Below are 20,115 nucleotides of genomic sequence, written 5' to 3'. Positions count from 1 at the left end.
GTCAGTGTGGGACTGAAGATCACGTGAAATCTTGTGTAGTGTGACAGGGCTGGAATAACTGCTATTTGAGCTACGTGTTGACACTCTGTGAAAGAGCAGGACAATTTGGGACAAATGAAAAGAGCTACGCCTGAAATACATCTAGGACTGAGGTGGGGGTGGAGGGCAGTTTTGGCAAATTGCAGCTCCTGCAGTGTCTCTGCCCCGTTGTTGTTCCATCACTGTGCATGAGATGACTCAAGCTAAGACCAGATCACAAAGCATAAATGTGTCCAAAGTAGAGGGCTGTACTGGAAATATTTACAGCTTGGGCTCAGACTACCTGCCTGCCACCCAGAGACAGTGAATTCATGTCTGTCAGCCGCAGCGTAGGAACTGCAGAGCTCTGCAGGATTCACTCAGTTAGAATGAATTTGATCTTCTGTTAGAAAATGTGGGAAGCATCCTTTTTTCTCCTCCAAACTTTACTGAGATGCTAGGACAAATTGTGTCGAGAGCAGTTTTTGATCACTTCACAGTATTCAGGCTGTTGGTAGTTCCATTTTCCCTGAAGAAAGTAGAGGCTGGTCTTTGCCACCCCTTCTTCTCCTGCTGAGCTTCATGTAGAATCTCCTACACTGCTGCTTCTGAAACTCTGCTGCCTTTTAATCCTGGAACTCATCAACTGTAGCCTGCTGGCACCCTCCCCAGAGCAGGATCTCTAATCTGCTTTTGCTGTTCTAACCAAAAGAAGGCTTCCTCAGTAAAGCTGGTCAACAAAAAAAAATTTTTTTTTTTTTTTTTTTAACTCTTGATCACCAGGACAAAAGGGGACATACATATTTTCACAAAAAAAAAGTTTGGCAGGAGAAAAATTGTGTCATGACAATTTAATAAGAAAATAATTTCTTGCCTGTTTCTTGTTTCTTCAGCTGGTCCTCTCAGTCTGGATCATGCATAACTCAATTACACTAATCTTGCCCTATAAGTTTATTTAGGTGGCTTGCTCTCTGCATGCACAGAATTGGTGTGAGCTCTGCTCCTTTCCTTGACACTAGATTTGACTCATTGTGCGAGCAGACCTGTTGAATTTGCTGAAGAGAGAGTGTGAGAAAGGACCTTTACTTGCACTGCTGTTGCTGTAGAGTGCTTTGCTCTGCCTCTGAAGGCGCAGCAGAAACAAAATTGACCCTTTTCTGTCTCCCTTTTTCTGTCTCCCCTCAAGCCTGGACCGCCACATGCAGACCCACCACGGGCACCACAAGCCGTTCCGCTGCAAGCTCTGCCCCTTCAAGTCCTCCTACAACAGCCGCCTGAAAACCCATATCCTCAAGGCTCACGCTGGTAAGTCCTGCCCTCTCAGCCCTGCAGCTGAAATGGCCCACTGTGCTCTTGTGGCTGGTCACAGGTGCTGGGTTGAACCACGTGTTTTGTCACCAGAGCTGGGTAAGGTTTTTTCCGAGGGCCGCGTGTGTGGCTGGACAGCCGACGGAATCTGTGGGGCTAAGTGGGAGTTTGGGTAGTGGGAAGGGCAAGGATTTAAGTTGATGGGTACTTCAAGAAGTTTTTTCTTCTCTTTTCTCTTACATGAATGATATTTTTTTCCTTATTTCTGCTTCTCTCCAAGTGGATTTCATCGCTTATACCATGGATGCCATAACATAACTGGCAGTGAGCGTTGCTCTGCTCTTTGCATTTTTGCTTATGCTTTAGGTGACTCTGGAAAACGACTGTGAATAAACAGCACCTTGGTTTTTGGTAATGCCAGCTAATGCTGGCTTTCCTGTTAAAACCAAACCCTGTAAGCACTGGGAATCAGGTCTGTGTGCAGCAGACTGAGAATGTCAAAACTGCGTTACAAAACGTGGAATTTTGTCTTGCAAATCTCTATTTCAGTATGGAATCCATACTAGCAAGCAAGCAAGACATGCTTCTGAGGAACAGGGAATTGGGAAGGTGATGTGTCACCCAGAGTAGGTCACCTGAAATTGTTGCACCTTTGATTATTAAAAAGCGAGACTCAGGATTTCCTCATCTTTATTCCTTGGCCGTAGACTCTTGGCACTGTCACACATCCTGCATTGAAAGGTTATCTTTTGGTTTGCAGTCCAAACATGGACTCTGGTGCAAATAATAGGATAGTGACCAGTCTTGAAAACCTGAGAACTAGCCCAGCTGTTTAAAAGTTATGAGTAGAAACTCCTTGAACAGGAGTTTCTGATAAAAAGGACCCACAAGTATGTTCCTTCTTTTATTATTTGCTTACTCAAAGTCATGTACTCTGGGGTGGAAGAGGAAGGTGGAAAAATGGGGAGAAAAGGCATAAGAAATTTGTAGCTGTCTGCAGATACAAAAGAAAAATTGTTGCCGTTGATCCAAAGGCATTTTTCGTCTGCAGACATGCAGGAGGGATTGATGGTCTTGTGTACTTTGTTTCCTGTGTTATTTTTTTGGTTTTCACAGAGCATGTGCCAGTTTCTGTACTTGGAGGGATAAAACAGATTAGCTTAACTTTTGCCACCTTCCTTTTGTATGGGAAGACCGTGGCATTCTGTCCCTTCTAGGAAATCCAACTGTATGCAGCAGTTCCAGCTCACAGAATCCCACGTCCTGTGTGGAGGGGCCATGGTTCTTTATTTTCACCAACCATTAAGTAATGTTTTCTTTATGCTATTACACAGCTGGGCTCCTTGCTTGAACCTGCCAGACTTTTAGACCCAAGGTTACCATGCAACTAATATTTTCTTCCCACTTCTCTTCATGTAATTCATTGATTTATTTATTAGGAATTCATGCTTCTGAGCTTTGCTTGGTGGGCAGACACCCCTTGAAGGGCCATGTTTTGCATTCTACAAGAACACAATTTCATGGTTGCCTAGATAGTGCTTGCACAGTGACTTGGGTAATAGGGTTTCCAAAGGCTTGTGGATGTTTCTGCCTCAGTCCCATTTCTACCAAGTGGATGGTCACATCACAGAAAAGTTGCTTGTATGTTTTTCAGTCAGAACTTTGCTTTGGTGTGTTTTGACTCAGTCATTCAGAAATATATTTTACGGAACAAGCATGTCTGGCTTCCTCAGACTCGCCAGTTTTTCAGTGGCACTGTGGTTCTCTGAACCTCTCCAACCTCTCTTATGTTACCTTTTTTTTTTTTTTTTCAATTGTCAATTGTCTCATTATGCATTTATTCAGAATTTAAAACTTCAGTCCTCCTGAATTTTCCCTGAACTCTCCTGGAGATCTTTAAAAGTCCATAAAATCCGGAATCCTGAAGTGTTTTACTCAGTCTGCCTCTCTGCCTCATTTTCTGGGTGTGGATCAAAATTCAGTGAACTACAAAATCCGTTCTTGTGTGACAGCTGGTACCAGTGTTTCTGGCATTTGTTTTTCATCCAGTGTGTGTGCCATCTCCTTTGGCATGGAGCAAAACAGTTTACAGTTACTCTAAACGGGCTCTCTGTTGTTTTCATCTGAACTTTTTCACCCGTTCTTTATCTTTTTTTCCTTTTTTTTTTTGCTTGTGTTTTTGAGGAATCCTCATTACCAATTTCTTAATCAGCAATTACTCTGGAAATGCAGAAATGGGTGATTGTAAGATGAGAGCATTGGTCCTGTTCAGTTTCTGTGTATTCTGGAACACAGTGCTTTGAGTACATATCAAGTGTTGAGACCCACTACATAAATGCTTACATTTATTTATTTGCATGTGTATTAATATGACCACTTGGTGAGACGCCAAACTAGCAGTCAAAAAAAGTGCAGGAGACTTCTGTTGGGCCAAACTAGCTTTTCCTCTGCAATCAGGCACATCCTTTCATGCTTTGATGTCCATTGGAAATGAATACTGGGCATATTTATTAGTGTGTCCAGGCTGCTTGGTACGTAATCATCTTTTATTTGCTTTAATGCCTTGTGGTGCTTTTAAGTTCATGCTTGGTGCACGTTGTCATCCTGGAATCTCTTTACACTGACAAAGCCATGGAGGTCTAAATCTGTATCCCACTGGTATCTTGTCACCTTGGAATATCTTTTGTCCTTAAATTATTGTGTTCCACTGAGCAACTCGTTGTGTGTGCCACTCAAGAAACGTTGTATCTCTGTTTGCAAAAAGGAAATGTGTAACTTGTACAATGCACAGATGAGGAATGTCACTTGAAAAAACACAAAGGGGAGTTTTTTGTTTCACCACTTCAGACTCTCTGAGTGATCTGTTCTTTTTCAGATGCACCAAAAAAGGGCGTTCTAAGAGTTTGTATTTTGTCCTGATGGTTAGCATGGTTTTTCTGGAGGACAGGGGTGGGAGTTTTGTGGAGGATGGTTGCTAATCATTTCAGGTGTGCTTACTCTGAATGGCTGCTGTGTTTTTATATTCTCTTTTGGTTCACTTATTTCTGGTGTGGGAAAAAGTGCTGCTTGAGAACCTTCTTTGCTGGATTTGTCAAGAGGTGGAAAACATTTTCTGCTTCATCCATTACCAAAACTCTCGTTCTTCTGTTGCTGTTCATGAATATTTTGCTTCTGTATTAGTTTTGGCACCTTTTGTACAACTCATATGTGGTCAGTGTTAATCTTGTACGTGGAAGTGGCACTTCCAAAACAATAACTTGGCACCTGTATATAATATCACATTGTTTGTGTTGGGACAGTTTCACTTTGTGTTCCAGTTGCCTCCATGCCTCCGTGCAAAACAAATCTTGTATCAGGATTTGTTTCCCCTTGTTTGCTGTCTCTATGGCTTGGAATGTATTCAAAATTAAATCCACTACTGCGCATTACTTCTGTTCTTTCACTTCTTTTAGTGGTTTCTCATAACACACTTCCACACAGCCTGGTAGATGCGCCCTTTTGTACTTGGCATTGCCGTGTTCACCGGCCTTGACTTGGTTGCCACTTCTTTGAAGACTGATGCTGCCTTATGGCAGGTTTTTCTTAAGGAAAACTGTAACCTTTCCCAAATGTAATTACACCACACACTTTTTTTTTTTTTTTCTATTTTTTTTCCTTCCTTTTTTTTTTGTTTGTGGAGGGCCCTTTGTTAAGAGTTTTGTAGTGTCCCTCTTGCTTCATTAATTATGACGCTGGATGTGCTGCATGCAGAAACAAACAACCTCACCATCTCTAGTTGCTGTGCTCCCAAACAACTTTGGAAGTGCTGTGGTTAAGTTGCTCCATTTTCATCCCAGAGTCTGTTTTCTTCCCATACCATGCAACACAGGCATGCTGAAAGTCTGGTCTCTGTTTTTCTTGACATCAGCCGCTGTGCAAGGATCTGCAGTTGCCAGAAAGTGATACTTTGGTCCAAAGCAGGTGTCTACACCCACAGACTCCAGACTGCTCCAACAAGGAGACATGCACAGCTTGTTTCCTTTGGGATCAGTCTTTTCTCTGAAGAGTCCATGGGAATTTTACTGCCAAGTTCAGTAAGAGAAGTGTGAGGGCCCCATTTTGTTTCTTTTGTGAGCTGATGACTTGCCTGTATTTCGCTCACCCAGGTGAACATGCCTACAAATGTTCCTCCTGCTCATTTTCCACCATGACAATCAGCCAGCTGAAAGAGCACTCCTTGAAAGTGCATGGGAAAGCACTGACACTACCAAGACCCCGCATTGTCAACCTTGCAGCCTCACACGCCCACCACACCTCCAAGAACCACACTCCTGCTGAAGAAGTGGAGGACTCTAATGGTAAGAGGTGCCTCAGAGCGAGAATTTGATTGTCTAAGGTGCCGCTTAATATTTTTGTTGCAAACCAAATGGCAGCAGGCAGCTTTGCACCGAAAGCATCTTCCTTTGGTCATTAAGAGGAAACCAGAAGTTGCATCAGGACCCAAGAGTTAAACGTGGTGTTGTAGGAGGTGATCTGCTTTAGGTCCTCACCAGTTCATACCACAGTTATTTGTCCCCTCACTGCACCAGATGACTTTGGAACATGTCACTGCTGGCTTTGCTAGCAGAGATTTACATTGTAGAAAATATTTCAGACTCATAATTTCCATTTGTAGCCATAGGAAAGGGGTGTTCAAATCCCATCCATGCTCCTGATTTTCTTTTATATTCACAGAATCATAGAGTGGTTTGGGTTGGAAGGGGCAGCTTGATGATCATCTCCTTTCACTCCTGTACCATGACCAGGGACACTTTCCATTATCCCAGGTTGCTTCAAGCCCCATCCAACCTGACCTTGGAGTCTTCCAGGGATGGGGCAGCCGCAGCTTCTCTGGGAAACCTCTGCCAGGGCCTCACCATCCTCACAGGGAACAATTTTTTTCGTAATTTCCTGAGTAGAGCACTTTGTTGAAACCGCATGATAAAGCTTAAAATGTGAACCAGTAATAGTAGGAAGAGTAATTACTGTTGCTGTCTGTTGTACAGAGGATACCAAAAGTGCCTTCAGATACTCAGCTGCAGGAAGGAGAACCTGAGCACTGTTTCCTCTTCCTTTTGAAAACTGTTGATCCGCTTGTGCTGGGGGTGTGTAGAAGATGCTTGGAAAGCAGCAGAGGAAGGGACAATGTTTAAACAGAGAAAATAGAAGAGGTGGTGTGTGGTATCACAGCAAGTTTTAAGGCTTTTTGAGTAGCAACCTATGAGGCATCTTCTGGTGTCACTTCCTGCCAGTTAAGAGGAGAGCTCTTCTTTGGAAAAAAACAAACCTTAATTCCTGGATGAGGTTCATTGACATGGAGGGAGAATGTTTGCAGATGTTCAAAGAACTGGAATGTATGGAAGGTGTGTTAGAAGAGGGGAAAATACTTCCTTATTTTCCAGAAGCTTGAGTGGTTCTAGCTGCTAAACAGCAGGAATTTTGTTGTTTGCTGGTTTTCTTGGGAAACTGGTGAACTAAGGATGGGAGGTAGATGTTATCTGTAATCATTTTGTAGCATTTTTGGTCTCCTATTTTCCTTTCTTTCTCACCAAAAAAAAACCCAACAAAAAAAACCGAAAGTGAAATCAGAAAGAGTGGAAGAAAAGAAGTTCAGAAAACGGCTAAAAATAATTGAAATAAGTAAATCAGCATAAAAATACCTTATTGAAGGAAAAAAATAAAAGGCAAAATACTTTTGTGATTTAGCAAGTCACTTTTTGGGTCAGAGTCAGAATCTTAACAAGAGATTTTGACCAGCTGCTCCCAGACAACCTGTTTGTCAATGGGTTGTCTGGAACAGTGCAACTACTGAGTTTTTTCGCTAATGCTAGCTTAAGCTAATCCAGCAAGCTGAGTACATCTTGAGATGTGTTCTACTGCTTTATTTTTTTTTCCTGCTTTTAAAATAAAATGTTCCACTACTGACTTAAAAAGGGGAGAATAAATTTCAGTGGCTCTCCAAGCCTTTCCTGTGTGTTAGCCGTCTTTTGTTGTTGGTGTGTGGACAATACTCAGTTTTGGGAAGGATGGTTCAGTTACCTTTTTTTTTTATTATTATTGTCCTTATCCCAGGAGATCAAACTCTTGATTAGTGGAGTTAAAATTCAGGATACCTGCTGCATCCTGTAGAGGATAATTTTGCAGCCTTTAAGAACTCTTCCTAGAAATAGTTAAAATGATGTCTCTGTTAACAACAGCATTTCACTGGGTTGACTTTGTTACCTAGACCTGTATTACAGCCTGAGACCAAGGCCAAATTTGTCCCAGTTAGCTAGATCATCTTTAAATGGGGTTAATGGTTAAGTCACTTTGACAATAATAGAAGCCACCCACTGGGGAGCTCATCAGACAAGTACAGGTGTTACAATAATAGTGCTAGCATTTTCAGCATTGCTTGAGGAAGGAATAACCTGCTTTGAGTAGTCTTTTCACGTTCTACAGTTGGCTGCAGATCAGGTTAATGGTGGCTGCTCTTGTGGCATCACATGTTTTTTTGGGTTTTTAGAAGGCAATAAATCATTGCCTCCGTGGCCCAGGCCTGTGAGTCACAAGTGGTGTGCAAGACCAGATGAAATAACTGGTCAATGATAATAGGAATAATAGGAAATAATAGGAAATGCAGGCACTGGAGTATTAGGAAGGGCTCGCGTGGTGTGGAGTAGCTGGATTTTGTCTGTTGGTGTGTGTGAATAACCTGCAGTGTGAGCCATGATCAAAGCCAGTTCTCCAGGGAGGCAGCACTGAACCTGGGCTGGGGTGAGAGGCAGACAAAAAGCTGCATCCCATTGTTAGGGAGCTTGTTTTGTAGGCTGGTGGGTGTGCAGCAGGCTTGTGTAATTGAAGTGGTTGCAGAAAGGAGCTGCTCCTGCCCGTGGATGGATGCTGTGGTTGGAGTAGGAAATACAGCAGGGTGGTTTGGGGAGCTGGCAGGACTCATCTTGTGGATTGTTAAGCTCTGTGAAAATGTGGAAGAGGGAGAATGGTGCTGGATTGTAGCAGCAAAGTGCATGAACAGAGCTGCTCTGCAACAGCAGCCCAGTGGAACCTCTGTGATGCTTCTTTTCCCTGCAAAAAATTGTTCCCTGATGGGCTTTCCTTAGAACATTCCTTTTGTTCTTCTGAATCCATCCATTCTTGAAAGAGGTGAATGAATTCAGATTTCTCTGGCTCATCTCTGTCAGACCTAGTCTGGAGTACTCAGCTGCACATCCCAGAGGTGTTCTTGGGGTGCCTGGTAGGCTTTTCATAGAACTGAAGCTAAAGTGGAGTGGGTGCTGAATGTTTTGGGTAGATCTATCCTTGCCAACTATAATTCTGGTGTCATCTGAAAGCATAACAACATCTTCAGTCCAGTTAATAACAGTAATTCAGAGCGTGTGTGCTCCTCTCAGGGCAGTAGTGTAAGAAGGTGCTGGTGTCACTCTTGATGGGTCAGCAGAGAAGGCTTTTTTACACATGCATCATTCAAAGATCCTGCCTTTTTTATCCTACCCCTCTTTGCTGCTGGGCAGTATTTTAATACATAAAAAACCTGTTTTCACTGTATCTTTTTCTAACCAAAAGTAAGGCGCTCTGTGGGTTTACTGGGGGGCGTGTGGAGTGATGATATTTTGGTTTGTGGGTGTTCTTCTTACAGACATACACAAAAAATTCCCAGAAAATACTGGTCATGAGTGCTGTTTTTCTGGTTTTCATGGTATAGGGGCACTCAGTGGTTTGTAGTGTCCAGCTCTTGTTGAGACAATGAACTTGCCATTGTGGTAAAATGTTCTTTGGCTCTCCTGATAGTTCACAGGTATTTTTTGTCTTGCAAGAAGGAAATGGTGGGTGTTTGCTGTATATTTGCATGAGTGTTTGGCTTGTTTGTTTGAATGTACTTGTTTTCAATTTACACTAAAATGTTCATTAATAGTTCTGAGAGCATGAGCAGCAAAAGTTAATTATAAATGGAAATACTGCAAACTGCTAGGAGGACTGGATGGATCTCCTCACAGGATCTGCTTCCATGTTCTTTCAGCCTTTGTGATAACAAAAGCAGGTTGCATTCATGTTAATCTCTGCCCAGAAAGGGTTTTTGGTTTTTTTTTTTTGATGGTGGTGTCATCCTGTGGGGCTCTGTGTGTCACAGGTAAGTGTTGCCAGCTCTGCTCCTGTTGAGGGCAAGGCAATGGAATCCAAAAAAAATTAAATAAAATTAAAAAAAAATAAATAAATAAAGATCTGCATTTCCAAGGCACCACGCTGGAATGCTCCCATCTCTTTCCATAAGAAAGAGCTGCAGAGACACAGAGCAGACACACAGAAATTGTGTGTCTGAGCGTGAGAAGACACGGCGCAGCAGCAGGAGCTGTGTGCAGAGGGATCATCAGCTGAGGGCAGAGCACGTGGCCACAGACACTGCCTGTAAATTTAAAATCAGTGTGTTTGTGGTCACAGGGGATGGTGATCTGCCCTCCTCTCACAAACTGCAGGGACACACAAGCTCAACTCTTTGCCGTAAAGTAAAGCAGAGTCACTTAACAGACTGATAAACAGTTTCGTCTTGTGCCTTCAAACACAGCAAAGGCTTCTTGAGAGCATGTGAAATACCTGTCCTAAATTGCCCTGGCTGCTATTACTGATTTTTGGAGTAGCTCTTTATTTTTTTGAAAATAACCCCTTGGGCCTAGGCATGTTGTAGAGAGTAAAGCCCTGCTCTTTGTTCATATGGCTGGCAGATTTGGAGCCTCATAAATTTCCTTGTGCCATGGCTGCGTGCAGTAATTCAAAATTACAGCTTTTTAAAATTTTAGTGTTTGAGAATATTGAGCTGTCAAAATAAAACAGCAAAGTGCCAGGCTAAACAGACCTGGATGTGGTTTCTGATGTGTCCTCAGTCATGCTGCTGTGGTATAAGTCCATTTCTTTTTACTGGCCACCAGTTCTTGATCTATAGAAAGTAGCACACTATTTGTGTGCAGATGAAGTTCAATAATAGTGCTTTTCACTGCTGTGCAAACCAAACAGGATTTATAATTAATACCAGCACCCATCACAAAACACATGTAAGTAAGGTCAGGACTAGAAGATTTCTTGAGTCTCCCAGTACATGGTATGTCAACATCTTAATTAAATTTAATTAATTGCAGCAGCAAATGCATTGAAAACTGCTAAGTGAAACATCCAGTGCCCTGTTCCAGGTTTTTTTCCCTGAACTTTAGCCTTTGCCAGTGGAAAATAACTTTGCCTCATCTAGAGGCTGAAATATAAATACATCTGCTTGCTTTGCCAGGGGTAGGCTGGGCGCAGAACTGCTTGACTAAGTCTTGTTTCTTGGACTGGTGTTCCAGAGCTGTAAATCCCTTCCCATTTCTGCACACTTTTCCAAAGCAGATAGTGCATAATCAGACTGGATGTATTCTTCTGTGCTGCCTCACAGCTGGCCTCCTGAAGGGTGCAGAGGGCCTTTGGCAGGTTTGGCTGAAGCAATTTCATGTAATACCAGAACGAGGGGAGAGCTATGGGCAGCAAGGCACCATTTCAAGAAAAATCCACAAATCTGGTGCCAGTGAGCCGTGATTCTGCCTTCCACCTTCCAGATGAGAGTGGCAGGCTTCCCATGTGGCCAGGCATACTGCCCTGATTTTTGGGTTCTCCTGTTTTTTGTTGTTGTTGTGTCTTTTAAATCCATATAATGGATTGTGGCAGACTTGCTTATTTTTATTCACGTGCACTGTTACTCTTGATAAGGGATATTTTTCTAACCTTGCAATCAGGGCAGAAAGTTCCTGAGATGGTCCCTTCCCCTTTGGTGCTGTTTCTCTGTTATTGTTGCTTGTGTGTCTTTGTGTTTTATGGCTGCTGCTGTCTGGGGAAAATCACAGTGGTCATTCCTCACAGCCAGAGAACTTGGTGTTAGAGCCCAATGTGGTTTAGTTCTGGGTTTGGGGTTTTTTTTTTGGGAGGAGGGTTTGGACAAAGACTCTTTTGAAGTTTCAGGCCCTTTTTGTTTCACTGCAGTTTGGCTGGAAGGGCAGAGAGCCAGTAGTGACTGCAGGGCAAATCCAGGCAGAGCTTCCACAGCTAATTGCTTTAATTGCCAGGCGAGATGGAAGGATTGCATCCACGCTAAGGATGCAGGGTGGTGATCTGCATACTGCCGAGCAGAAGATGTTTTTGCTTTTGTAGTTACACTTGGGCTGCAAGGAGCTGTCTGCTTGTTCTGCTTGTTTCCCTGCTTTTGTGCCCCACAGGAGTGATGCCTCATGCTCACTCCCAGCTATCAGATTAACCTGTGTTACCTGCAGGCTGCTTTTTTTTTGTTTTCCCCAGCTGTGCTCCTTCTTTCTCTAACCTAGAGCAAGTTCCTGCTTTCCCCTCAGCCCTTGCTCTTCTTCCCACATTGGCCACGCTGCCTGACAGTGCTTTTAAAGCTCTGTGGTAATTGTTGGTTTGTCTCACTCCTTGTGGTCAGCGTTAAGCCAAACATCAGATGCTGGATCAGATAGGACTTTCCTCCTCCATCAGATTGGCAGGGACTGGTGGAACAAGCACAGGGCTTGTTCACCTCCACTTTTACTGAACAAACTCTTCACTGTTCCAAGGTCCTGAGGCACTGGGGGGATGACCTTGTTCTCTGAAGCTCTCTTCCACTGGGGTATAGTTGTTTGGCTTCTGGCCTTTTCCTGCAGCATGTTGAGAGCTGTTTTGTGGCTGGTGGAACAGAGGGAGATGTCATTGGCTGTGCTGAGGGGAGTGTCAGCTCGCTGTTCATTGTACTTTTTATTTTTTTTTTTTTTTTTTTTTTTCCTGGTGCTGTTTTTTGTGCTTGAGCTGAATGGGCAAAGGCAAAGCTGAGGCTGGAGAAGGTTGATGTCAGCCTTGTGTGGAGTTGGCCATCCTGCTGTTGCGGAATTGCTGTGGCCCTGGAAGGCTTGCCTAGGCTTGGGAGAAGACAAAATGTTTGGGCAGGTCAAGAAATTAATGAAGGAAGAAACATCTGATGCAGAAAGAAGTTACCTGATAGCACCCACAGAGAAAGAAGGAAGCAAATCCTGACTCCTGTTGTGGGTTGGGATTCTGTTGTTGGTTTCTTTTTTTCCTGAGGTTTTTGGTTTCTTTTGGCTCTGGTTTTCGTGTTCAGGATAAAGGGCAGAGTGGTAGATGCTGATCTCTTGTGTGCCTGGGGAGTTTGTGATCACTCAGCACAGAGTGAAAAGGATGCTGCTGGCATGGAAGGGGTGCAGGGTGTGCGAGAGGGCATTTCTGCAGAGCATCATGCCCACACATCACAGCCTTCTCTGTCAGCCTCACTGATATCCTCCCTGTCACCTGGGACTCCAGTTCATCCCATTGATTTAAAACATGCTGGAGGGGTCTGGTGCTTGGCAGAGAGGTAAAAACTTCTTTGCTCATTTTAGCTCTGTTGAAATGGATGTGTGTTATCATCACAGTTGACAGCCCGAGATTTGACATTTAAGTAGCTGGTTTTGTTTCTTCTTTAAGGAACATTGTTACTACAAGTGCTTGGAAACACTGCCCGGAGTGTTCTGGGCTCGGAGCTGGTGGTAGAGATGAGGACTTTCTGTTGGCAATAAAAATAATGTCAAGGTGTGTGCTGGAGGTCTCCAGAACAAATTACACAAGTTCAGGTTCCTGAGCTCTGTGGTTAGGATGAATCCTTGGTGCCCACATACTGCCACTTTAATTTTTAGGGCCAGTTTTAAAGCAGAATGCCAATAAGAATTGCTTGATAAACTGATTTTTTTTCTCCCCCTCTTCATTTCAAGCCTTAGAGGAGAGTGAGCATTTAGGTGACAGAAACATGAGTGTTTGTGGCACTGTGTTTGTATTAATACAAATATGTAGAGCATCACATGGGGAAGGAAATGTGAAAATTACCTGATGAATTGTCCTCAAAAATGAGAAGGAAATTATCGAACACAACAGCATGAGGATCAAATGGCTACTGAGGAAAAAGCAAAAAGTTGATTGGTAGATTATTGTCTTGAGTGAAGAATCAGTTGAAGTAGAACTTTGTAAATCCCAAAAAGAGCCTGTTACCAGTAAGTCCTTTTAGCAGATTGGTTGCATCAGTGTCTTGCTAAAACTATGTCCAGTTCTGTTTGTGTCCCCCTCTTCTGCAAATGCACTTCCATTTATGAAGTTTGAGTTTGGTTCAACAGAATAAGGAATAAGGAAAAACTTTTTATTTCATGCGTTTTATGGAAACAGGTCCCAGTGTTTGATATGTAGCAGAAATCCTGGTTTTAAGTGCAATCCTGTATTTAGGCAATGGAATTTAATTCTGTTGACAGTGAGAGGGTTGTGTGCAGCCTAAATGTGACCAGTAAGCAGCCAAGTCACCTAAAGAACAGGAAAGTTTGATTGATTTGAGGGCAGGAAATAAATATTGTTGTGGGGAGAAGAGATGAAAACAAGGGATAACTGGAAGTTATGGTGAAGCATTTCCTGAGCACTAAACTGACCCTCCCAAATCACAGCACCAGCAGAGCAGGGTGGTGCGTGCCTTGAAAGCTCAAGCAAATGGGAATTTCTGGTGGTGTTGAATACTCTTAAACAGAGGAGCCTGGAGGATTTCCTGGACTGATCTTTTTCTTCTTACAGAAATACTGTGGTATAACTTTTTTTCATCAATTATATTGCTCCTCCTTAGATCTTAATTAGTTCCTGCTGCTTTCCAATGCCTCATCTTTTACAGACTATTGTAGGCACTCCTGATCTCAACTATGAAGCGCCAAAATTCTTGTACAGGCAGCAGGGTGAGAGTCCCTCTGTGGAAGTGCTTCAGATGATAAAAATTATTTATTATTTTTGTCTTAAGAGGTGAAATTTATGTCCCTTGGAAGTTTCTTGGATATTAGCACAAGAAGCTGCGTAGCCTCTGTGCTGTCTCAGTCCCAGTCAGAGCTGTGGTATGCACACAAATTCAGAGGAAATTCAAAGTTATAGAGAAATATGGATATAGCTTCTCTCACCTCTTCTGAATAAACAAGATTGCATTCTTCATATGCATTTTGCGTGGCTCTCTTCTGAAATACATGAAATATCCTTCTCACAAAAGCTGGTCTGTCATGATCTAAGAAGTGGTCTTTAGAGATAAAGCTGAAATAAATTCCACCAACAAAGTTTGATTTTGTTTTGGTTTTTTTTTGGTTGGGTGTTGTTTTTGTTGTTTTGGTTTGGGCTTGTTGGTTTTTGTGGGGTTTTTTTTGGGGGGTAGTAGTGGTGTATAAATCCCTTAAATGACGATTTTATTCCATGGCTTTATTTTCTTTACTTTGTGATTACTCTTTGCTTTTTTCTTTGGGAGTGTGCAAGCAGGGACACAAAACTTTTGTCTGTTATCTCTCACTCGTAACATTCTGGCAATGTAAAGGTTCTTAAGCAGAAATCAGAATTTAGGTGGAGGACTAGGCTCACACTCTGGTTTTGAGCATTCAGTGAACACGACTTGCACTGTCTGTTCCCCTGAGCTTCCTCATCAATGTTTAGTTGCAACTCTCTGGGCCTGAGTCTCTTCCCCTCCCCTCAGCTTAATTTATTGCCAGAACATTTCACCCTCCCACATACTCTTCCTTCCAGGTCAGTGCTGCGTGGCATAAAGTGAACAAATGTGTGCAGTCTTCACAGTCTTTGTGTGGCACCCTGCCTCGCCACCTTCCCACTTTTCAAGCTGTTGCCATTCATGGCTATGTGCAATCCTGCCACTCAGTCAGCTGGTGGTTTTGAGCCCCGTTGTATTTTGGAAGGGATCGTGTTCCTAAATCTCCCAAATTCCACCCTTACGCTTATTCCTTAAGCATTTCAAAATAGCAATTTGCCTTATGTTGTCTGTTGGTGTTCTTTGGTGCAGAATTGCATCTTTACTTGGTTTTACAAATTTTTTATCCAGAGGAGACTGCTGCTTTTCTGAAATCCTTGGATTTTTTTTTTCCTGTCGTTCTTCACAGAAATTTTCTTTTTATGAATGAATTTGGATAAAATTAAATAGCACTCCAAATATTTTCCTCTTAGTCTCTCTAGAACATTTCCTCGCAGACCCAGAATGTCCTGGGCCTATATTAATATTTAATTTCCTTTTTTCCTCTCCCAAAGTGTTACTAAGCACTTTCTTTTATTTATACATTCCCTTTGGGTTTTTTTCCTTATCTCATGAGCCAAACATCTCTGTCCCTAATTTCTGTTTTTACAAATACTGGTGTCTTTTGACTGGTTGATGTTTCTATGTGAATATACCAGGAGGGGCATGGTGTCTTCACTTTTATCTCCCAATGGCTCCTCCTGGTCGTTGAGCTATTAAATTATTAAAATTCTGTAAAGTCAACAGCATCACTTTCCAGTGCACTCCAACAGCTGCTTTTCCTGAGCAGGGTTCCTCCCTCCACCCCTATCCATCACTCTGCAGGCATGAAAGTGTTTATATTACATATGTCTGGTTCTGTCCACCCTAAAAGGATGGAGCAGAGCTTCAATTTCCTCCCTCTAAAAACTCCTTTTCCCTCTTGTTTCTCAGCTGTTGCTCTTACTTTGACGTGTCTGGGTGAATTTCTGGCCTCTTGTTGTTGGGTTTAGGAGTCTTGTGGAAGTGTTTTGCTGTTGCATATTGTGTTCATTGATACCTCTGAAAATACCTACAAACAGCTGAAACATCACTGAATTTCTGTGTAAATTTATGTTTTCAGTTCGGGATCTGAAACTGAATTCCTTTTTTTTCCTCCTCCAAAGTTTTGTTTTCGTTTAGGTATCTCAAACATGTCATACGCCACACAGGATCCAAAGAAACGTTGGGTTTTCATTTTGCTTCTGTGGTGGGTTTTCACTGTGTATTTTCTTTGTACATATTTTCCCCAGTGTGTGACCCTGGGGTATGCAGGGAATCAAGCTGAATTTTCATGACTTGCTCTTTTGGCTGAGGTAGTAACTTCCAGATTTGTTGGCAGACTCGTTTGTCCCAGTATTTGGGACTGTACTCTGGATGAAGTTTTTGGAGTGATAGCATTCCACACAAGGGACTTTAGTGTTCTAAGCATTCTGGAAATGCCCCTGGAGGGACACAGTGAGACTTGCTTGTGTGTTCTTACCAGAATGCAGCAGTAATTTAGATACAGCTGTGTTGAGAAATCACCCCGTGGACAATCATTTCTCCTGCTTTCCTTTCAACTTCTGGAACTTTGGGTATAAAAACTCTCTTCTGTATCTTTCCTATCTAAGCAAAGATAATTCCTTTTAGGTGCATGGGTGCTGGCAGGGGTTACATTATTTGTTGGCCTTGTTATTTGTCCGGTGCAGGTAATTTGTAGGTATGTCCATATGTAAAATCTCAAAATTGAGATTCGCAGCATTGCCACTGTTTTTTCCATTTTTAGCAGCAATCACTGTTAATTTTTGCCTCTTGACACGACTGTAGGTGTCCTTCATTTTATCTCAGATTGTCCTATGCTGTTATCTTGATTTTGGAGTTGCACAGTGAAGTCCTTCCATTCATTTTGAATAAAATTGGTCTTTAAAAAGGAGTCTCAGTGTTTTGGGTGTGGGCTTTTTTTGTTTGTTTGATTGTTTCAAATGAGTCAGGGCTAAGTGTTCCATTTTCTTCCCTTTCATTGCATATATGAATGTGCTTTATTTTCTTGTGCTGCCTCAAGGCTGTTGAGTGGGAAAAAAAAAAAGTGCCTTTTTCCTTAAAATGTAAATGATATTTCCTGGTGTTTTATTTTTTCTTAATTTCCCTTCCATTCGTGTTTATTCGCTGCTGCTGTACTTTTACATGTACTTAATACAAATTTTCTTAAATCTTCCTTTTGCTTATTTTAAATGTTTTCTGATTTCTGATTTTTTAGGCTTTTAGGTTTGTTGTTTTTTACTTTTTTCAGACGTGGATGGCTAAACCCCCTTCCTGCTCTAGGCCAAGGCTGTTAACACCTTATCAGAGTGCACCCAGCCCTTTTTGCTTGGGATGCAGGAAAAAGAAGAGGTGGAACTTGCATTGTGTACACCCATGACTCAGTTTTTGGGTCAGTTCTGGAGGAAAAGCTCTGCTCCTGGAGGAAGAGCTGCTTTGTTGGGGCAGCTTTTCCAAAAGGTGTCTGGAACATCAGCCCACTCTTCCAGCAGGAGTAGAGCAAAGAAAAATTAAGTTTTTGAAGCTGTGCTCTGTGACCGTGACTATGCATCCCCTGGCCCTTCCCTACGACACTGCTTTTGAAAAAATAAATTAAAAAAAAAATATCCCAAAGCTCACCCCCATCCACTGTTTCTCATTTGCTGGCAGTTTGCATTCTGTGTGCCAGAAGGCGTCTTTGGAGGCAGGCTGTGGTCAGCTGCTGCTGGTTTTGGAGTGGGCACACTGAAGGTGGGGCTCGCTGAAACCCAGTGGAAAACTTCTTCCCGTGCCTTCAGCCAGCTTTGGGCTCTGCCCAGGGTGTTCCTGCTGGAGCTGGGCTGCCCCTCCGTGCCGGGGGAGCTGCCTGGCAAGCTGCTCCTCGGACACCATCAGAAGCCCTGTGCACATGTGTTAATCCTGAGTGTTTTCCTTCAGGAAGCGCTGAATCCTGCGCTGCAGCAAGTGCAGTGAGGGAATTTGGCAAGGGAAAAGGCAAGGAGTACACCAGGTCCTGCATGCTGCCATTGTTCAAGGGTACAACTCGCTGGAAAAGCTCTTCAGATGGCTTTTTGAAATTCCTTTAAATGTCATGACTCTTTCAAGTGTAATGAAGCAACATACTAAAAACCGAGGGGTGGCCTGTGTGTGAAAGGTAGAATTCTCTTCTGGCTATTGATGATGACAGGGGAAAAGCTACTTGATGTGCCTTTTTTTTTTTTTTTTTTTTTTTTTTTTTTTTTTTTTGGTTTTGTGTGTGGGGAATTGACATGGAGCTGTCTGCTTCTGCAGTTTTCACATACCAGATTGCACAGGGCTGTGTAAATAACCGATGGAAAGTCCAAAAGCTGGAATAATAGACACCAGATGATAGGGGGAGTAAAAACATCTGAAGCACAGTAGATCTTGCAGACAACAGCAGAACTTCCTTCTCCTGGAAAGAATGGTTTTTTTAGACCTGTAGCTTTCTTAGCCATGGATATCTCTGGGACTGTGGCCAGGAATATTGGTGATGTGGTGGAAATTTTTGATCTTTTTCTTCCTGAGGAGGGGAACAAGTGAGCCACAAAGTAGACTTCAATACCCAAAGATTAGTTTGACTAGAGCACATTAAAAAAAAAGAAAAAAAGGAGAAAAAAGAAACAAACAAAAAACCACCCAAACCCTGTTTCGAATGGTATGAACTTTCTATTCAGGCTGCCTTGCCCTTGCCAGAAGATCTGTTTTAACAGTGTTTTGAGCTTTTAGAATCGCTGAACCTGGTAACCCAGAGAAGTGAGTCAGCAAATCCCATCTGAGCCCTCAAGGTCCTGTTCCAGAGGAGGGGTGAGCACACAGTTGCTGCCTTTGAGAGAAGAGAGAGAGGCTTCTGCAGAGGCTGTGCAGCTCCTCAGGGCTGCCCTGTGCCAAAGTAAAGGATGTGGGGAGCCTGCTTCAAACACAAGGGGGAGGAAAGCCTTGACATTTAAACAGGTGGAGCTCACCGGGAGCCCTCCTGGTGAACAAACGTGCTGTGGAAGTGGTGGAAGCAAGGGATGATAAATGCAGCCTTGTTATCCAGCCTCACTCAGCTGATGGGGCTTGGATAAGAAAAACAAACCCAATTTTCATTCGTTTTACCAGAATCTTTCATGTCTCTGCCTTCCTCTTTGCTGTGTACGCCTGGTGGCGAAGCCAGGGGAGCCTGGAGACATTTACCTGCTGTGTCTGTTTTGTTTCATGGTCTGGTTTGGTTTTTTTAATTGTCATTATTTGTTACTCGTTTCTTGGGCATGTGTAACCCCCTGCCTGTGGTAGTGGGAAAAGAAAGCAAGCATTTTGCTCTTTTGAAGACAGGTGGGGAAGTCCCCACACTCAGTGTTGTATAGCCCTGTTTGCCTTTTGTTTCCCCATACTAATTGGTTGGATTGGATGGTGTTAAGTTCCCACAAATGTGTGTATGTGAGGGAATTCTTATATATCTGGCCTTGGGGAATTCGGCTTTGGAAAATGAAGAGCACATCAAAGCAGGAGGTGGCTGGTACAGTTTGTGTCCTGACTTCCCTCCCACCTCCCCCCTCCCCTGGCTTTTCTTCCCCCTTCTAGAAAGCTTAGGAAAAGAGCCTTTTGTCTTCTATTCAGGAAAATTGCGCTGAAATTCATCTGTGCTTTATTCATCTGCTTTGATTTGTGCCATTCATGGGCAGCTGTGGGTTATGTAGAACAAAGCAGATGAATTCCTAACCTCCACATTCAAGCAGTGTGTTGGGAAAGGTTCAACACCACCCTCCCTCCCCCCACACTCCTTTTTGGGGGTATCCAACCAACGTATTACAGCTTTCAGTTTCACTACTGAGACATCTCTGTTTCCTCCACATGCCATTAAAATGGTGTGGCAGAGTTCTGCTGGCTTGTAGAAGGGATGTGTCTTTGGAGATCTCTTTTCTCAGTATGGCAAAGCAGCAGTTTGAAAGTTTGCTTTTCAATTTATGATTGAGCATCTTTATATTCCAATGATGGTTTAATTTCTGACATCATCAGCATGAGCAGGGAAAAGTATCCATTTTTTTTTTCTTCTTTTTTTTCTTCTTTTTTTTTTCCATATAGATAGATTATTTACATGTGCCCTGTTCCAGATCTTCACCTTGTGTGAACTGGCATAAGATAGAAAATGGATTACATTTTTTTCTTCT

The 20,115-nt window shown here is 42.8% G+C and overlaps 1 protein-coding gene across 5 annotated transcripts in view; it reads left to right on the top strand.

Moving 5' to 3' along the window:
• Positions 1 to 20,115, top strand: part of ZNF462 (zinc finger protein 462) — an 88,081-nt gene that overhangs the window by 50,678 nt on the left and 17,288 nt on the right. For 4 of the 5 annotated variants that reach the window (XM_054289895.1, XM_054289889.1, XM_054289918.1 and 1 more), the window contains exons 6-7: positions 1,205 to 1,323; positions 5,472 to 5,663. In XM_054289895.1, coding sequence (XP_054145870.1) covers positions 1,205 to 1,323; positions 5,472 to 5,663 — 311 coding nt within the window. The remainder of the gene's footprint in view (positions 1 to 1,204; positions 1,324 to 5,471; positions 5,664 to 20,115) is intronic. The other variant, XM_054289910.1, reaches the window with a different exon arrangement.

The sequence above is a fragment of the Melozone crissalis genome, unplaced genomic scaffold (genome assembly GCF_028551555.1).
Source record: "Melozone crissalis strain CALT ecotype California unplaced genomic scaffold, PUWL_Pcris_2 ptg000005l_1, whole genome shotgun sequence".
NCBI classification, from domain to species: Eukaryota; Metazoa; Chordata; class Aves; order Passeriformes; family Passerellidae; genus Melozone; species Melozone crissalis.
This window is presented reverse-complemented; position numbering and strand designations above follow the sequence as displayed.